The 19,557-nt window shown below is 38.7% G+C and overlaps 2 protein-coding genes across 6 annotated transcripts in view; one reads left to right on the plus strand and one right to left on the minus strand.

The window, feature by feature from the left end:
* The window catches only part of ANKIB1 (ankyrin repeat and IBR domain containing 1), a 192,321-nt gene extending 177,835 nt beyond the window's left edge, over positions 1-14,486 (minus strand). For 2 of the 4 annotated variants that reach the window (XM_053608658.1, XM_053608655.1), the window contains exon 1: positions 14,371-14,486. The gene's annotated coding sequence lies outside the window, so the exon portion shown is untranslated. Of the gene's footprint in view, positions 1-506; positions 700-14,370 lie in introns of those variants that run through there. The other 2 variants (XM_053608656.1, XM_053608657.1) reach the window with 2 other exon arrangements.
* A 489-nt stretch (positions 14,487-14,975) lies between these two features.
* The window catches only part of KRIT1 (KRIT1 ankyrin repeat containing), a 43,712-nt gene continuing 39,130 nt past the window's right edge, over positions 14,976-19,557 (plus strand). Inside the window, exons 1-2 of one of the 2 annotated variants that reach the window (XM_053608660.1) lie at positions 14,976-15,429; positions 19,054-19,193. In XM_053608660.1, coding sequence (XP_053464635.1) covers positions 19,092-19,193 — 102 coding nt within the window. In that variant the 5' untranslated portion in view covers positions 14,976-15,429; positions 19,054-19,091. The remainder of the gene's footprint in view (positions 15,430-19,053; positions 19,194-19,557) is intronic. The other variant, XM_053608659.1, reaches the window with a different exon arrangement.

Consider the following 19,557-nt stretch of genomic DNA (forward strand, 5'->3'; position numbering starts at 1 on the left):
TATTACAACTGTTAACAAACACAACAATGATAGCAATTAATAATTTATATACTTAGAGTATTAAAGAATAATTATTATTCAACTTAATACATTAACTTAAAAACTGCAATTCATGGGGTGGCGCTTGTGGCTCGGTGAGTAGGGCACGGGCCCCATATATGGAGGGTGGTGGGTTCAAACCTGGCCCCGGCCAAATTGCAACAAAGAAAACAGCCGAGGCGTTGTGGCGGGTGCCTGTAATCCTAGCTACTTGGGAGGCTGGGTCAAGAGAATCGCCAAAGCCCAAGAGCTGGAGGTTGCTGTGAGCTGTGTGATGCCATGACACTCTACCGAGGGCAACAAAGTAAGTGTCTCTACAAAAACAAACAAACAAACAAACAAAAAAAAAAAACCCTACAATTTATGCCAGGGGAAGTATTTTGCTGAAAATGGGGGAGGGGGGCGGGGGGAACCCTCAAACAAATTTCAAATCCAAACAGAAGAGGTATAGAATATATTGATCTTACCTTTTTTTTTTAGAGATAGAGTCTCAGTTTATCATGGTCGGTAGAGTCCTGTGGCATCACAGCTCACAGCAACCTCCAGCTCTTGGGCTTCAGTGATTCTCTTGCCTCAGCCTCCCAAGTAGCTGGGACTACAGGCACCTGCCACAACACCCAGGTATTTTTTATTGCCGTTTGGCCAGGGCCAGGTTCGAACCTGCCACCTTCAGTATATGGGACCGGCACTCTATTCACTAGGCCAAAGGTGTCATCCGAATGTATTGATTTTAGAAGAAGAATAAATGTTGGAAGTCAATGATTAGTAGCCTACATTAGAATCATAGGATTTTCAGGTGTACTTCTCAGAGAAAAGTACTGTAGGCAAATCAAATAATAAATTCATGCAACAAATATTTATCAAGCCCCTATCATATGCCACACATTATGCTAGGTGTAGGGAAATACAGCAGGAATAAAATAAACTAAAATCACTATTCCAATGGAGTTTATGCTCTATGTTCAATAGTACTATGTATATGGTGTTATTTTTAAAAATAAGGCCAGGAAAGAGAGAATATGTGTTGGCATAATGTTTAAACAAGGTAGTTAGACGAGGCTTACCAAAATGACATGTGAATAAAGAACTGAAGGAAGTGAGGTAGTAAGCCATGTGTTACCTGGAAGATAGAGTATTTTGGGCAGAGGAAACAGCCAGTACAGAAAGAAGTATGTCCTATGTGCCCAGCAAACAGAAAGGAAGCCAGTGTTACTGCAGTATAGAGAATGGGGAAGAAAGTAGTAGTGTACGAATTCAAGAGAAGTAATGGAGGCAGGCAAACTGTTTCCGTAGGGTCTTCAAAGTCACTATAAATCACTACACTTTTACTCCGGCTGAAAAGGGAAGACACTGGAGCATTTTTAGCAGAAGAATGAAATGACCTGACATATTTAATAGGATCGGAAAGGCCTGAAGCAAGGAGACCATCTAGGAAGTAGGTACACTAATTCAAGTAAAAGAGGAAGTAGTGGAGGTGTTGAATACTTAATCAGATTCTGGAAGTACTCTGAAGGTAGAAGCAGACAGAATTAGCTGACAGACTGAAACAAGCAAGTGAGACAGAAGGAAAAGATAAGAATGACTCCAATGTCTTGGTCTGAGCACCTGGAAGGATGAGGCTACCAGTACCAAGAGGGGACGATTGTAGGAGGTTTGAGTGTGAGAGGAGACCTGCTTGTATGTGAACAAATTACATCTGAGAAGCCTGTGACAAAAGGATAAACATGCCTGAAGCTGAAGTGTGAAGTCTAAGCTGGAGATACAATCTGGGGATTGATAATGTATAGATGGTATTAAATTGCTTACACAAAGTTTACAAAGATATAAACTTGCTGATATATGTCACATGTATTTTTCTAATTTTAAAATGCTAGGATTTTTTTCCTGCCTATCTAGACTACTGAATTTTAAATTATTTAATATATACATGTGGAATATGACAAAAAATTAGAAGCCAGAAATCCAACTAGGGAAGCAGAAGTATGCACAAACTATACCAATGAATAAAGGGTATGGATAAGGAAGATGGTAAGAAAGTCAAATCTTAACTACACAACTTTTAGGTTACAAACTGTACCTGGACATTACACTATGTGCTACATTTAAAACTGGTCCTTAAGGCCAAGTGCGTTGGCTCACACCTGTAATCCTAGCACTCTGGGAGGCTGAGGACGTTGAACCTGTGAGTTGAGGGTGGATTGCCTGAAGTCTGGAGTTTGAGACCAGCCTAAGTCAGAGTGAGATCTTGTCTCTAAAAAAATAGGTGGGCACCTGTAGTCCCACCTACTTGGGAGGCTGAGGCAAGAGAATCGCTAGGGGCCAAGAGTTTGAGGTTGCTATGAGCTGTGATGCCACAGCAACCTACTGAGGGTGAAAAAGTGAGACTCTGTCTCAAAAACACAAAAACAAACAAACAAAAAAAACCTGGTCCTTGATGTGTTGTTGACGCTATCTAGGTCTAAGGGCAAAAAATTCCAAGTGGAGAGATCCCTTTAAAACCATAATCTAGATGGCAGATGGTTAAGAGAACCTCCTGAGTAAACAGACCTGCAACATCTTACCCCACTCCAACTCAACCTGCACCTGACTGCTAGATTAATTTTCCTATGTCCATCCAAGTTTGTTTTTCCCTTCTCTTATGACCTAGGTTTGGAATTATAGTCAATTTCATTCATTTTTTAAACCCCCCACCCCCACCCAAAGCTTTCTAAACCATCAGAGTTCCTCATCTAAAGCATAAAACACAGAAAAATGATTTCAGGAACTATTTCTAAAATTCTCCCAATGATTATATACAACTAGTATCATTCTAGAAGCATAGGTGAGAAATAAATTAATTTCATTCTACAGATTAACGGCAATACCAGCAGCACCTGGAATCTTGTTAGAAATAACACCTTCAGGCCTTACCCAAACTTACTGAATTAGAAACTTTGGAGTTCGGATCCAGCAATCTGTACATTAACAAACATTCCTGATGATTCTGATACATGCTAAACTTTGAGAACCTATGGCTTAGAGCAGTGGTTTTCAACCTTCCTAATGCGGCAACTCTTTAATACAGTTCCTCATGTTGTGGTGACCCCCAACCATAAAATTATTTTCGTTGCTACTTCATAACTGTAATTTTGCACTGTTATAAATCATAATATAAATATGCAGGATGGTCTTAGGCAACCCCTGTGAAAGGGTTGTTCGAACCCCAAAGAGGTCACAACCCATAGGTTGAGAACCGCTGGCTTAGAGCATTAAGGTTCAATTCCGTCAAGGAATTTCAGTTGAAAAGGCTACTAGACTACAATAGTTGGGTGTTGTGACAGCGCCTGTAGTCCCAGCTACTTGGGGGGCTGAGGCAAGAGAATCACTTAAGCCCAAGAGTTTGAGGTTGCTGTGAGCTGTGATGCCACAGCACTCTACTGAGGGCAACATAGTGTGACTGCCTCAAAAAAAAGAAAGAAAGAAAGAAAGAAAAGTCTACTAGACTACAAAATCCTTGAACACTGGAACCTTATTTTTCACTTTCTCTTGCTTCATGCATCTGACATTTAACTAATATTCAGAGGTCCTGAACAGTTAAAAAACAGTAATGTCCCCCTCCTATGAGTCTCCCTATTTCTCCTCATTCTCCATCATTCTATATCAAATTATTTCTCCTCATTCTCCATTATTCTATATCAAATTATCAGCCCAACCTTTATTCTCCCTTAGTCCTCCCTATTTTATACAAAAAGTAATGTTGTTCCCCTCAGAATATCATATTCCAACTTTTAAGGTAATTCTGTGGATGACAAATCACATTTGGAGCAAGTAAGACTCTCAGATTATTTATCCAAATGCAGCAACACTGAAGTAAGAAAAAGTGGCCACGCTGGTCACAAGGCAAACACACACGCTTCCATTAAAAGTTAAGAAAGACCAAAGAATAAATTATCTCTAGCTATTTTTACATGGCCTGAGTTTAAACAGCTACTTTAATTGATTTAATGAAGGTGTTAGAATGACTGAGAGATTGGATAATCTTTATTTTTACAACTGCTTTCTGTAAATAAAAACAAATATATCACCAAAAAGTATCAGTGCCTTTTTTACATGTATTTATTGGCAAGAGTACGTGCCCTTTCTTCATTCCTTGCTTTGTATGTTAAATATGATAAAAATAACCTTAACGTTAGTGAGAATGCTCTCCGTCTATCTAACAAAATGGCATATCTTATCCCCTACTGTCCTATCAGTTCAACACTACATTTTCCAGAAACTAATGTCAAGACTATTCACAACTGCTTCTTTGCGACAATTTTTCTGACCAACATTTGTCTTCTTGCTTATATACTCTATCTGACACCGTGGAGCTCTTTTGATACTTTGTGTGCCAACCTGAAAACCATTTTAACTGTACTCTAATCTTACAAGGGTTCTAAAGCAACATACAGATAATATAAATTAAGAGGAAATAAGTGCTGTGGAAGGGAGTGCAATATACTCATACATAGGAACAATCTGAGCATTAGAGTTGTGAAAATCTTTTAAAGTTATGTCTTAAGTTAGCCCTTTCTTGCTCTCATTTTATAAAAGTCATAATATTAGTACACTGTCTTGTACTGTTGATATCTAGCCCTTATTTTAAAATACAAACTCCTTGAAAATAGAAACTACATTATTTTACACATCTCTGTATTCCTCCGCATTTACACAGGTTCTCAATAAATATTTAACTAATACTGGAATATTCTTTAATGTATCTGATAAATGTAATAGGTGCCCTTGCTTCCACATTCTACCCTCAACTGCATTTTCTCTAGTACAACCAGATTAACTTTAAAAGGCAGATGTGATGTTGTCCAATTCCATTTTAAAACTTTCTGAAAGTTCCTGGCTCTAAAGAAAAGTCTCTGCCAAGACTATCCCTTCACAGCCTAGTTCTTACAACTTAGCCCTGTCCACTGAACTACTAAAGCTTCTAGAATGTTCTTCCTTTCCCTTACGAGTTCCTCCCCCCAAAGATAACTCCTACTAGTTACTGGTGCTTCAGCTTGTAAGTCATTTTCTCTATCTAAAGTTCCCTAATCATAGCTCCCCCAATCCCTACTTAGATGGCCTGCCTCCTTAACTTGATAGCTTACCTCTGAAAATTATAATTACGTGTTTATCTACTTCCCCAGCTATCTGGTAAATCCCTTAAGGAAAAGGATCACACCATTTTCAGTTTTATACCCATTGCTTACCATAGTAACTAGCACACAAAACTTTACTGACTATTATTTATTAAACATAAAGGCAGTCCCCAGGTTACAAAACGGATAGATTCTGTAGGTTTGTTCTTAAGTTGAATTTGTATATATCAACAGGAATAGGTACCCGTAATAGCCTCCAATCATAAGTGTGAGTCATATGTACATCAGTTAGATGTTTGTAACTCAGGAACTTAATTCAGGGACTTACTATAATAGCCTTCTTTCATAAAAGCGAATTGTACGTTAAGTCAGATGCTTGTAACTTGGGGATTGCCTGTAATGATAAAGTCCTGTGTTCCCAGCAATCTTGGTTTCCTAATTGGAGAATATAATCATGTTTATCTCCCTGTTTGCTTGTTAATAAGTTTGAAATAAAAATTTCTTTAAACATGGCAGCCCAATAGGTTAAAGGCAAAAAATTTTCTGGGGCCTTATTCTGCAGACACATTTATTATGGCACAGAAAGGAAAATCAATATTATTTGTTTTAAAGAACAAAAAAAAATATTTCACAAGAACTTGTTATTCTAGGGGGCATGTTTTATCTGGGCCTCATCCCCAGAGGTTACAGTCACTAAAGGGGGTATTACCCACAGTTAAAACAAAAATGTGGATGGTGAAAGAACAGAAAGAAGCTGCTGCTCAGCCCAGGATGCCGTCTCTGAAACATAAGGTGACAAGCCTGGATGACTAAACAGAAAGACAAATGAGCCTGCATCCTGATGGCATTGTAGAGCCACCATACCAGCTCTAGGCATTCTACCTCTACCTTCTCATAACTTGAGAAAAAGAATCCCCCTTATTTGTTTTTACTTCTGTGGCATCTGAACAACATTCCTATTTGATAGGAAAGTTAGAAGAAAATTTAGAAAAAAGTTTGTAAAATCTAGATAGGAGAGAAACACTCTTAAGGTAAGAACATTAGAAGTCACAGGGAAGGGCGGCCCCTGTGGCTCAAGGAGTAGGGCGCCGGTCCCATATGCCGGAGGTGGCCGGTTCAAACCCAGCCCCGGCCAAAAACCACAAAAAAAAAAAAAAAAAAAAAAAAAAAAGAAGTCACAGGGAAAAATACATAGATGATTACATAATATGCCAAAAGAAAAATTTATGGTAATTGATAACACAAACTAAGAAAAAAACCCAAAACACTAACAAAACATATTTGCAAAGAAAGTTAAAGGATTATATCCATATACTTATGGATATAATAAGTATATCAAAGAACCCCAACAAACTGGTAAGAAAAAATCCAAAAGGAAAAGAATAAACGAGGGTATGAATAAGCAATTCATAGACCTGAAAATCAAACTGACAAATAAATACATCAAAAGATGCTCTGCCTCATAAGTAGTTAAGGAATTGCAGAATTAAGCACCACAAGAAGCTACTTCTTTGTTCGTTTTATTATCAAAAAAAAGCATTCAAAGGCGGCGCCTGTGGCTCAAAGGAGTAGGGCACCAGCCCCATATGCCAGAGGTGGCAGGTTCAAACCCAGCCCCGGCCAGAAACTGCAAAAAAAAAAAAAAAAAAAAGAAAAAAAGAAAAGCATTCGAAACATTTATTCTCAGACATTAATGGTGACAGTAAGAACTGTATCAACATTCCTGGAAAATCATTTGGCATTATCTATTAAAATTAAATCATTATATACTATGCATAAAGATATTCATTGCAATGTTATTCATAATAGAAGACTAGAGACAACCCAGATGTCCAAAATGAATAGTTATGGTTTTATTATTGCTACATAGAACAAATCACTGCAAACTTAATGTTGTTATTTCTTTTTTTTTTTTTTTTTTTTTGTAGAGACAGAGTCTCACTTTATGGCCCTCGGTAGAGTGCTGTGGCATCACACAACTCACAGCAACCTCCAACTCCTGGGCCCAAGCGATTCTCTTGCCTCAGCCTGCCGAGTAGCTGGGACTACAGGCACCCGCCACAACGCCCGGCTATTTCTTGGTTGCAGTTTGGCCGGGGCCAGGTTTGAACCTGCCACCCTCGGTATATGGGGCCGGCGCCCTACCCACTGAGCCACAGGCGCCACCCAGTGTTGTTATTTGTTACAACTCTGTAGGTTTACTTGGCAGTTTCTCTGCTGGTTTCTTCTGTGGTTATTCTAAGGGCAGATTTAGCTAATGGGTCAGTTGGGCTAGCAGATCCAGGACCTTTCATCTGCTGGTTGGTGCTGGCTAAGGGCTGGGGCATTTTTGTTCTCCTCTAAGACACACCTTATCCTCCTATAAGCTAGACCAGCTTCCTTACAGGCAGCTGCAGGAAAGCATTCTAGGAAGACTTTACAGAGTTAGCTCCAGAACTCACAGATCATTTTTACCATATTCATTGATCAAATTAAGTCATAAGGCCAGTCAAGACTCAAGAGATGGAGAATAGATTCCACTTCTAGATAGAAGCAGCAACAAGGGCACAATGCAAAGAAGAATGCATACCAGGATAGGAGAAATTTATGATCATTAAACATAGTACAAGTAGGTAAGTGTAGGTGTGTGTGCGGGTATGTGTGTGTGTCTGGATGTATATTATATACAATGAAATACTAAGTTGTTAAAAAGAATGAGGTGTTGCTTTATGTATTCCTGAAAAGTTTTTCAAGATGTTAGGTGAAAAAAACAAAGTACAGACCATTCAAGATAGTATGTTACCATTTATGATGGGGGAAATTGCATATATATTTTATCACGTTTGTTTGTAAATTCTTTGTATTTAAAAATTATCTAGGGGTGGTGCCTGTGGCTCAAGGAGTAGGGCACCAGCCCCATATACCAGAGGTGGCAGATTCAAACCCGCCCCAGCCAAAAACTATAAAAATTAACTAAATACTGGGATATGAGAATGCAGGACTGAGAATGCAGGGCTGAGAATGCAGGGCAATGACTGCACGCAGGTAAGGTGAGCAGAGGTGTGAGCCAATTATCCCAAGGACAATGGATGCTGTGAAGGGATATGGAGCTACAAAGAGTCACGGGCCCAGTGAGGGTTGTGGACCCACAAAGAAGCACAGGTCAGCAGGACCAGCAGTCAGGGATGCACGGTGATAGGGGCAGATGCAGATAGGAGATGGTCTGCAGGGAGAATGGCAACTAAGTAAGCAAATAAGTAAAATGGAGCAAATAATAAATATATTGAGGCTAACGAGAAGACAAGTTTCTTACTGCCAAACAAGGCATTCATAAACACTGAAAGGGGCAAGGCTAGAAAAAACCCTAGGGTACCGGACTGAAACTGGAACTACAGAAATAACCCTATGATTTTATGATACATACACACAGAGAATTATATGTATATGTTGTATATATGTATGTATACAAACCATACACTCATCTTAATTCTGTCCACCAAAAGGGCTTGGAAGCAATGACACCCAAGAAGGAATGAGCACACCTGGCTTGGTGTGCTCATTCCTTCATTTCATTTTTAAATAATATCATTTTTAAATAATATCTTTTACAAAAACACAAAAACAAAAAGAGTGCTCCTTGGAGAAATGGCTGATTCTACAGGAGAGCAGGCAAGGCACAAGATAAACCAGGAACAGCTCGTTCTGCCAGAAAGTTCTAAGGAAATGCACAACGAATGAGATAGGAGCATGATAAATGGGCACAGGAGCCAGCTTGCAGCTTGAAGAGGCTCCCAATGGCTAAATCAGGGACAAATTAAAAAGCAAAACTAATAATAGCAACAAATCACAGGACATTGGATGAAATCAAAATCTATTGCTTCTTTACTGTTTTAATTAATAAATGGGGGAGAAAAAATACTACCTTATAATTAAATACTAATATCCATAGAAGGAATAATGGAACTAAAGAAATATCATCTGGCAATCATCATAAAAGTAATAATTAAGGTGGGAGTCATCAATGACATCCACTAAAGCAGTGGTTCGCGACCCACAGGAACTGTGTTAAAGGGCCGCGGCATTAGGAAAGTTGAGAATCACTGCACTAAAGCCACTGAGTGGCAGTCTGATGAGAAACAATACTAGCATAATCTTGGAATACATCTCCACAATTCTAATCAATTACTAATGGATACAAATGTGATCTTGTTAACATCATTACTAGAGAGTGGCATGATGGTTTGACATCGCATGTCTCCGGATACAATGCACTGAGAGGGCACAGCACCATTTCTGTGGTATTCCTGCCAAGAATGCATGACCTGATTGGGATCAGGAAGAAACATCATAGAGATCTAGGATGAGGGTCATCCTAAAGAATATAGGGCTTGTACTTTCTAAAATTGTCAAGGACACGAAAGATTTGAAAAACTGAGGCTGAAGAAGTCTAAAAGGACATGACAACTAAATGTAACATGTGTTCCTAAATAGGATAGTGGACCAGAAAGAGATATTACTGGGATGTAGATGGAATTTGTGTAAGTTCTTTAAACTAGATTTGTACCTGTACTGATTTTCTGACTTGCAAAGTTGTATGTTGGTAGAGAGTGCCTTATTTCTTTTTTTTTTTTTTTTTTTGCAGTTTTTGGCCGAGGCTAGGTCTGAACCCGCCACCTCGGGCACATGGGACCGGCGTTCCACTCCCCTGAGCCACAGGCGCCGCCCAGAGTGCACCTTATTTTTAATAAACAGAAACTACAGTACTTAGGGGTGATGGGACACCATGCCTGCCATTTGCTCGAAAATGTTTCAGAAAAGACTGATAACAGGTATGGGTATTTATATGTACACATAAATAGATACATACATATGGAGACAGAAAGAGGAAAACAGGCAATGAAAGAAAGGCAGTAAAACATTATCAATGAGGAAAATCTGGGTGAAAAGGATACAAGAGTTCCTTTTTTCTTTTCTGGCATTTTTTCTGTAAGTTTGAAATTATTTCAAAATATATTTTTTTAATCTGAAATAAAGCTGTGATGTAGAACATCTAGTGATGAGCAAATGTGAATCAGCTATTGTTTAAGGCCAGGAAACAGAATCAAAGCCTTGGCCTAATAAGTTGACTTACATACTTCTTTTTGCCATTTTTATCATGCTCTGAAAGGATACATTAACAAGGAGGGCAATGTTTTTCTGCCTGTCTGGAGAAAGAAGAGCATCTCAATGTTTCAAATGGAATTTCCTTTCTCTTCACAGATTTTAAATGGGCATTTAACAGCTCCATAAGGAAAAGAATCCTGACTCATTCATCTTTGTAGTCCCAGCACTAACACATTTACAATTTAGTCATTGTTACGCTCTTCAACAATTATACCCTAAATATTGTTCAAATCAGAAAAATACAATGACTTGAGAACCAAGGATTTTGCTACACTAAAAGGGAAGGACTATGTCAAGTTAAAATACATATATATCAGACAGAAGTTAGAAAAACATCAAGGATTACCTTTCTTAGGAACCCTAAGAGTATTAGTTATGTGCTTAACAGGCCTATAAACAGAAGAGTGTATAACCAGTGTAACCAAACGGCATTTGACTCAAGAACAACAACCTGTTAAGTATTTAAAAACACACACACAATAAAAGATTTAGGATACAAATGAGGCAAAATGTTAGAGTGTCTAAAAAATTATTACATTGAACTATGTCAAATTGCCGATAAAGTATATATCCTACAAAGAATAGATGAGTAAGATCATTTTCAAATCTGAACGAACACATTTTTCATTGCAGAAACCAAAACTCTCAACAGCAGTTAGATAGTTGCCAAAATTAAACTCAAAATTTTAAAAAGCTAAATAGATTTCACATGGCTTAATATCCTACCCTTCCTAAAGAATACATACATTTAAAAATTTTTAGTACATTTTAGGCTCTTAATCCCACTGCTGAACTTAAAAATAGTTTTATATGCCTGAAAATCTGTTCAGTTAACCATAATGAACTTCACAACTATGCCTTTTCAAAATTTTAAACAACTGAAAACTACATTTTAATAGTGTATAATACATATTTTAGAACACAAAAAATACCAGTATCTTATGAAATTAGGATTTTTCCTCTCAAAGCACTATTAGAGAATTTAAAACTCTTATGACTACATTACAACTCTTTTCCCTTAAGGAGTATAGATCAAATCTTTTTTAGCATGTTACAAGTAAAAAAAAAAAAAAATCAAGACTATAAACCAGGATCTGTATGGTTTTTAAATGAAGATAAAATACTTCTGAGGATTGGTTCTAAAAATTAAATGAGATCATATATACAAAGCACTTAACATGGTTGCAAGCACAAATTAAATGTTCAATAAATGGTATTTATTAAGTTTATTCTTATAGAAAGGACGTGGACCAACCCTACAATAAGTAATGTAAAAACCTATTAGCAATTTTTGTGAAGGCATACAGATGGACTCACAGTCAATATCTAGACTGGTAAACTCAGTAAGGAAAAGAATCTTGACTTACTTATCCTTGTAGTTCTATAACCTGTAACACAGTGCCTGGCACATATAGTAGGTACTCAATAAAGATTTACTGAAATAGGCTCGGTGCCTGTAGCTCAAGCAGCTAAGGTGCCAGCCACATACACCAGAGCTGCCAAACAAAAATGACAACTACAACTAAAAAATAGCCGGGTGTTGTGGCAGGCACCTGTAGACCCAGCTACTTGAGAGGCTGAAGCAAGAGAATCACTTAAGCCCAGGAGTTGGAGGTTGCTGTGAGCTGTAATGCCAAGGCACTCTACCCAGCGTGACGGCTTGAGGCTCTGTCTCAAAAAAAAAAAAAAGGATTTACTGAAATGAAATAAGGATAAAAGTAAGTTATCTGGAAAAGAAATTTAAAAAAAAGGTCTGAGGTTGTCTGAAATGAACAGAGTCTGAAAATTACTATTCTCCCTCACCAAGTCACTTTGAAAAAGGAACTAAAATATTTAAGCATTTTTAGAATTGTGCACAGAAACTCCCCTCAGACTGGTCTCTCCAATAATGATTGAGCCCATTCTCTAATCCTTTTTGGTAAATGTGTCAAATGTAAAGTCTAATATTTGAGGGAAATATTTTAAAATTTAATCTAAATAAAGGGGGGAAATTACCCAAAGCACTGAAGAATCTTGTCCAATTTCCATTCAAGGAAAATCAAGTTAACTGAATTCATAATTCTTCTATCTACCTATATATGATAATGAGCTTGAACTTTAATCTACAACTAAGAGTAAACACACGTATTTCACTTTCACAAGTTTGAGTGTACACCCTAGAAAAGGAAGAGGAAAGGAAATCAATTCTCTCAGAAGTGGCAGTGCCACAGAAATACAAAAGAGTAGCTAACAAAACTTATTTCAGATGTGTCAGCAGCCACCTCCTATATCCCTTGCTTACAGCACAGTCTTCATGGGAATAATTAATTTTCATATTGAAAACTCAAAATTGTCACTGCATTGGATGAAGGAACTGTAGGAATATGATCAATTTTAAAGAAAGCAAGCAAAAGCCACACCCTTAATAACACACCCAACTCTGCACCGTGCTTGGTTCCTGTGCCAAGTAAAATAACTGTTTCCAGAGAGACAGGTGGAGCTACATCTCCTGAGTCTACTTCAAACGACAATCTGTCAACAATGTGAAGTTACAAATTAAACAACAGCTCCAAATCAACTGCTGAAAGGAGGTTTTTCGGGGAAAAATATTAAAGACATCTGTCTTCTTTAATGAAACAGCAATATTTTTCAGAATAAAACACCAAAGCCACTAGCGTATATTATAAAGTGGTTGACAGAAAAATAACAACTTGCAATATACAGTGTAAATTATTTCTAGATTATCATTTGCTTCCTATGGTGGCTTGAAAAGTAACAAATGCATGAAGGCCTATGTTATCCAATAACTGACAGCATTAAATTTTAAAATCTAATTTCTAGAAAGTTCTGTAGCAGTTTAAAAAGCAAACCCTAATTTTAATGAGGAAAAAGGTGTCATCCAAAACCTGGAAATACATAGTAAGGCAGTTAATTTTTTTTTTTTTTTAACTAAGAATCAGGAAGGTCATAAGGACCAAGGTATGTTAAGTAACATCTGTGAGTGGCTCAAACAAACCAAAAAAAAAAAAAGGTTTCTCTGAGACTAAGAATTGAAAATAATATCTTACCAAATACAATCTAACATTATCTTTTTTTTTTTTTTTTTTTTTTGGCCGGGGCTGGGCTTGAACCCACCACCTCCGGCATATGGGACCGGCGCCCTACCCGTTGAGCCACAGGCGCCGCCCCAATCTAACATTATCTTTAAAAATCAGTTTAATGTTTAGATTTTTTTAACTACGGAAGTCACCACTGACAAAGCAAAAGTTTTCAATACAAAGATTTTTACACTATACACACACTTTGTAAATTATGAACTAGATGTAAATCAAAACACTAAAAATCATCTGAAGATATCCAAATACTATATGAAACATGAGACTTTATTTTCAATTTATTTCTCATATCTACTAGTAAAGCTCTTCTGGAATGAGTCTTCGTATCTATGTAAGACTGATAAATATGTCATTCCGTGTGAATATAGCTTGTGAGACTAATTCTCAAAACCTCCTCAGGAGATGCTTTATTTATTCCAGCTCTAGGTTAACAATGTCCTGCGACTCAAACACCAACATATAGTTAGAAATAAAGAAGAGTGAGGATACAGAGGAGCGCTCCATTCTTTTGTTTCGGTGACAGAAGCTGCAAAAATAAAGGTTCAGTTAAGCCATAGGCACCTATGCCCACCCATCACAGCCCTGCAGAACATTTTCACCCATCCGCTGATATTCAAGTCCCTAGCCCCTAAGGTCTGCAGAACCCGCGTCTGAAATCTCCCCGCACAGCTCTAGAGTACAGATAGAAAAAAAGGGAGGACACAGAACCTCTCTGAGGGCAGAGGGACAAGGAGATGCATCCAGATGAGGATGGGACGCTCCAGAGACCTGATGGCTTGCAAATTCACCGGGAGAAAAGCCCTATGGGGCAGAGGATGCTGCCTGTTAGGAGTAAGGACAGACAGACGGACAATGCTCCACAAGGGAAGTGGGGCACACTCGTAGGCGACCCATGAGGGTGTGAAGTAGGGAGCTCTTAAGTCGCAGCCCAAAATGGGTTAAGACGGCCTCAAACAGATTTTTACCGCGAAGCTAAGACTTACGATTACTTCTCAGGCTGAGGGTAAGGGTCGGGTGGACCTCGAAGGTCTGCAGTTCTGCCTCCGTCGCGGCCGCCCTTGCCTCTCACGCTGAGCTGGTGACCTCAGGTACCCTCCCCGCCCCACCCACCCGAGCGACCCTTCCTCGCGGCCGGGGTGCACCAGCCGGGTGGAGACTGATGGAGCCGAGGGTGCGCACGGGAGGGCCGCAGGAAGCGCTGCGGGAGCCCGAGGCGCCCGCGGCGAGGCTCAGACTGGGTGGGCGCCCCCCATCCTTCTCCGGCCGCCGCGCCGCTTCACTAGGGGGAGGGGAAGAGGGGGCGGCGGCTCTCGCCTCCGCCTCGCGGTCAAGTCCGGCTCATGCTCCAGCCTTGCGCGCGCGCGCAGCCCCGGCCGCCCTCCGCCCCTCCCCCGTCTCCGGCTCAGCAGCTAGCGCCCCCGCGGTCACCACCCCTATCTCCTAGCCGCCCGCCACCAGTCCCACAGAGCCTGCAGCTCCTGCGAGAAGCAGCAAGAACGGTAGCAGGTCAGCAGCCGACCCGGAAGCTCTTACCCTGCAAACCGCGAGGCTGCAAAGGGTGTGAACCCGGAAGCGATTTCCTCGCCGTGGTTGCGGCGAGCTAGAAAGCGAAGGCCTTTAAAGACTTGGAAGCCTATAGCTTGGGGACAGGATGAGGAGTCAATAGTGATGAGGTCCTAGAAGAGGGAAGGACAATAAGGAGCCGGTGGGTAAGAGGTTCTTGACTGCAGAGATCGGCTCCTCGAGGCGCGGTGTGGGGAGCGCAGCGGAACCCTCCGGGCGGCGACCGAGGGTTTTCCTGCCACAGGAAGTTGGGCCGGGCCGTTGTGCCTGGGAGAAGGGAACCAGGAATGAGAAAGCGGTGACGGCACCCCCCTCAGGTGACTGTCCCACCCAGTGAGTTGAATGTAGCAGCCGGAGAGGCACTCGGCAGCCCTCACGGGCGCCCCTCGGTTTCCTTCGGGGAAACAGGAGCAAGATCCAGATTCCAGCGAGAGAAAACAGGTGGGACACTGAACCATCTCCACATCTAATTGCTTCAGGCAAGGATTTTATTTTTTGTAAAACAATTACGGAGAAACCAAAGCCACTTTTGGGGTGGAAACTCTTTGAGCAAAGAGGCTTGCTCTTTTCCCGATAGTGGACGTTGTTGATGGGTGGTGGCAGAGGAAAAAACCTCCCAGGCGGAGCGTTTACGTCGTCATTGCTGAGAAAAAGTGATTCACAGCTTGTCATTGTAACTCCTCCCCTTTAGAGCTTTCTTCACCCTTTAAGGTTTTTGTCTTTGTTTACTTTTTCTCCATGGTGTTTTTAGCTTCACCATAAGTCTTTTATCTAGTGGCTTAACTCAGCATCTCAACCTTGTTCCTTTCCCACTCTCTCAGCCTGCATGTCTTCACAATTTCTGTTTGCAAACATTGTCTAGCATCCTTAAGGAATATTAACAAAACGAACAAACCTGCTCATGGGAGCAGTGGATAGGGCGCCAGCCGCATAAATCGAGGGTGGCTGGTTTAAACCCGGCCCCGGCCAGCTAAAACAACAGTGGCAACTGCAACAACAACAAAAAAATGGCAGTTGTACACCTCCCTTTTCCCGGTAACAGGGACAATTAGAAATGCCCTACATATTTTCTAAGGATCTCAAGTAGGTAGGTACCACCGCCCGTCCCCGCCCAATTAAGAACCACTTCTACCAGGTCATTTATAAGGACTCATTACTTAAGCTACGTAGTACCATTGGTGCCTAAACATTTTCAAGAATAGAGTGAACCATATAACAAAATAGCACATATTTCCTTTACTTAATCACTTAAACCCTTATCTAAAACTCAATTTAAACATATTGCAAACACTAGTTGTACCTCTATTAATTTTAGCTTTTTTCCATCCGTTTGCGGTTTCTTCCGTAGAAATTTTATCTGCCTGCTAGTAGCTTTTCCTATTTTCCTGACCTAGCCTTCTTTTTTTTTTTTTTCCATTTCCTGGAAGAATGTAGATTTCCGATAATCAGGTATGAATACTTCTTGAAAATCAATTTTAAGAATTGATTTTGGAGATGTAGTAATATTGAATGGTTTAAAAAATAAAATACTCCTCATAGTTAATGTCTTTTAAAATCCAATCATGTTTATTTACCTTTTGAAAGTTGAGAGTTGGGCAGCGCCCATAGCTCAGTGGATAGGGCGCCAGCCACATACACCAAGGATGGCGGGTTCGAACCCAGCCAGGGCCTGTTAAAAGAACAATGAGAACTGCAACAATAACCAAAAAAAAAAAAAGAAAAAGCTGGTCATTGTGGCAGGCGCCTGTAGTCCCAGCTACTTGGGAAACTTGAGGCAAGAAAATCGCTTAAGTCAGCCAGTTGAAGGTTGTTGTGAGCTTGTGACGCCCTGGCACTCTACCGACGGCGACATTGGAAGATGCTGTCTCAAAATAAATAAATAAATAAATAAATAATGAAAGTTCAGAGTTCTGTGCAATACTAAATATTCTAGAGAAATGATGAGTGTTAACAAATAAAGCACTTTGCTACTAAATGTTTCTTAACGAGTTAACCAAGACAGGAATTGATTTGCTTTAAATTGTGTTTAGAAAACTAAGAATTGCTTAATTTCTTTTTTAGGTGTTTAATAGAAAAAATGGTTTCTGTAATTGTGCAGTGTATATTATACAGTGGTATTCACAATACAGTATCTTCTTTGGGGTTTTGCGGTCTTTAAGGATGCATTCATCTTATATAATTTGTAAGGTTATTATTATTTAAGTCATTGGTAATCCGGGGTTAAAAATACTTGCTAAATAGAAATACTAAGAAGAGGCGGCGCCTGTGGCTCAGTGAGTAGGGCGCCGGCCCCATATACCAAGGGTAGCAGGTTCAAACCCAGCCCCGGCCAAACTGCAACAAAAAAATAGCCGGGCGTTGTGGTGGGTGCCTGTAGTCCCAGCGGCTCGGGAGGGTGAGGCAAGAGAATCACATGAGCCCAAGAGCTGGAAGTTGCTGTGAGCCGTGTGACGCCACAGCACTCTACCAAGGGCAGTAAAGTGAGACTCTGTCTCTACAAAAAAAAATACTAAGAAGAAAAAGGCCTCATTTTTTTCAAATGGTGTAGGAAAGGTCTGTTGCATGAAGTGCGTTTAAAGAATGATCTTATGAAAAAATTGTACTGAAAAAAAATTCCATGAAGTATAAAATGAGAATAAATGTTATGTCCTCAAAACTTTTCAGAAAACGAAATGCCTTCATCTTAATGTTTTACTATTGTATCTCTGGTGAAACATCTATTTTTTGAACCTACATCATTGAAAATTTTTCAAATTTAAAATAAATTTTAAGATTGAGGCCAGACATGGTGGCTCATGCTTATAATCCTAGCAAGAACTGAAGGCACCAAAGAAAGACTCTGTCTCAAAAAATTAAATAAGTAAAATAAGTAAATTTTAAGATTAACTATTTAAATTATTTTATTTAAAATGAAATTTTTGTATATTAGTGGTTGTTTTAATCTTATGCTGAAGTGTATGTAAAATGTCACAAGTTACTGGATTTTAAAAGAATTTCTTTTAAAGGAAATTTTGCGATCATAAAAGACAATTTTTAATTATTTGGGGACTTGAACTAAAGATTTCAAAATGACATTTTCAATTGCAGTTGAGAAAACAAAATAAATTATCTCCTCAAACAACATTCAAAACCTTTTCTTGAAAATGGTCTCTCTTGAGATTTGCAGCAGTAAGGAACTCATTAAATATGAACAGATCATTTTAATGCATAATGGCTGTTAAAACACTGAAGAAAGTTCATCTTAACATGGCCAGGAAAGAAACTCTTTTTTGATGATCTTTTAGAAATTTGCTAGTGTGTGTATGAAAGCAATCTTTTTTTAAAAAGTAGATGAAAGATATTAAATACAAAGATGCATTTCAGTCTAACCATGAAAAATATTAATAACACTTTATAAAGAGAACTGTTGAACAACTGAGTGTGGTCAAAATTCAGTTACTTGTTGGAAGTTACCCCATGGAGACTTAAAATTACTGGGAGAAAAGTATGTACATGTACACACACATAGAGTGAATATATTTGGGGAAAATTAGATTATCTAGGAAATTCATAAGGAAAATGGAAAAGATTCTTAAGTCATCATCAGAAAGCTTTTATTGACTTGACCAAATGGTTTTTGGCTCTGTGATAGGCAATTCCAAAAATATTATCAACTATATGTTAGCTCATCCAAATGTCTGCAGTTTAACTTGCTAAAGATTCTGTAGTGAATGTCAATGGATTATAAAACAGCTCCCTAGTTCCAGTTTCCAGATTGTTGGCAATATAACATTCACTTGGGGAATTTATGGAAAAATGTAAGTGTGTATTATTCTGAATCACTATTCCAAGTTATTATTTACTTTATAAGATATTTAATAATTGTATCACTCTTTTAGGTCCCAAAGGCAGATTCTTACAATGCAGTGTAACACCTGTAAAAATGTTCACCAATGTATCACTATTTTTGAAAATTTTACCTTTAACAGAAAAGAAAAAATAACTACAAGGAAATCTTAAATTATAAACTTAAGGTTTTGAGTAGTTCAGTGGTAAAAATCAAAGTCCTTTCTGACTTGCCTTTTAGATACTGTATACTTTAATTTTTAAATTCTTTTTCACAGTGTAATGCTACCAATTGTATCATTTAATCTTTCAAGCAATGGGAAATCCAGAAAACATAGAAGATGCATATGTTGCTGTTATTCGTCCAAAGAATACTGCTAGTCTTAATACTCGGGAATACAGAGCTAAGTCATACGAAGTGAGAAAATTTGATAACATTTTATTTCTACCATTTACTGTTATTCTGTATTATCATTTACCTATAAAGCCTTAGTATGTCTTATAATTCTTATTGACAAGCTAATTATTCTAGATCTCTGTTACTATGTGTTTTTTTCTGCTGATGGCCTTTTACCATTTGCTATTCATTCACATGGTAAGGTTATTAGATACTAGAAGTTACTTGTTTGTGTTTTCCTTATAATACATAGGTTTCACTTTTAGTATAATTTATGGAATAGCTCTCAAAAATTTTTAAAGACAACTGCAAAAGTCAATTCATTTAAAATTTCATTCCAAACATTTTTCTTGGTTTCTTTTCCAAATAAATATTTTCAACAAGT

The sequence above is a fragment of the Nycticebus coucang genome, chromosome 11, assembly GCF_027406575.1.
Source record: "Nycticebus coucang isolate mNycCou1 chromosome 11, mNycCou1.pri, whole genome shotgun sequence".
Classification (NCBI taxonomy): domain Eukaryota; kingdom Metazoa; phylum Chordata; class Mammalia; order Primates; family Lorisidae; genus Nycticebus; species Nycticebus coucang.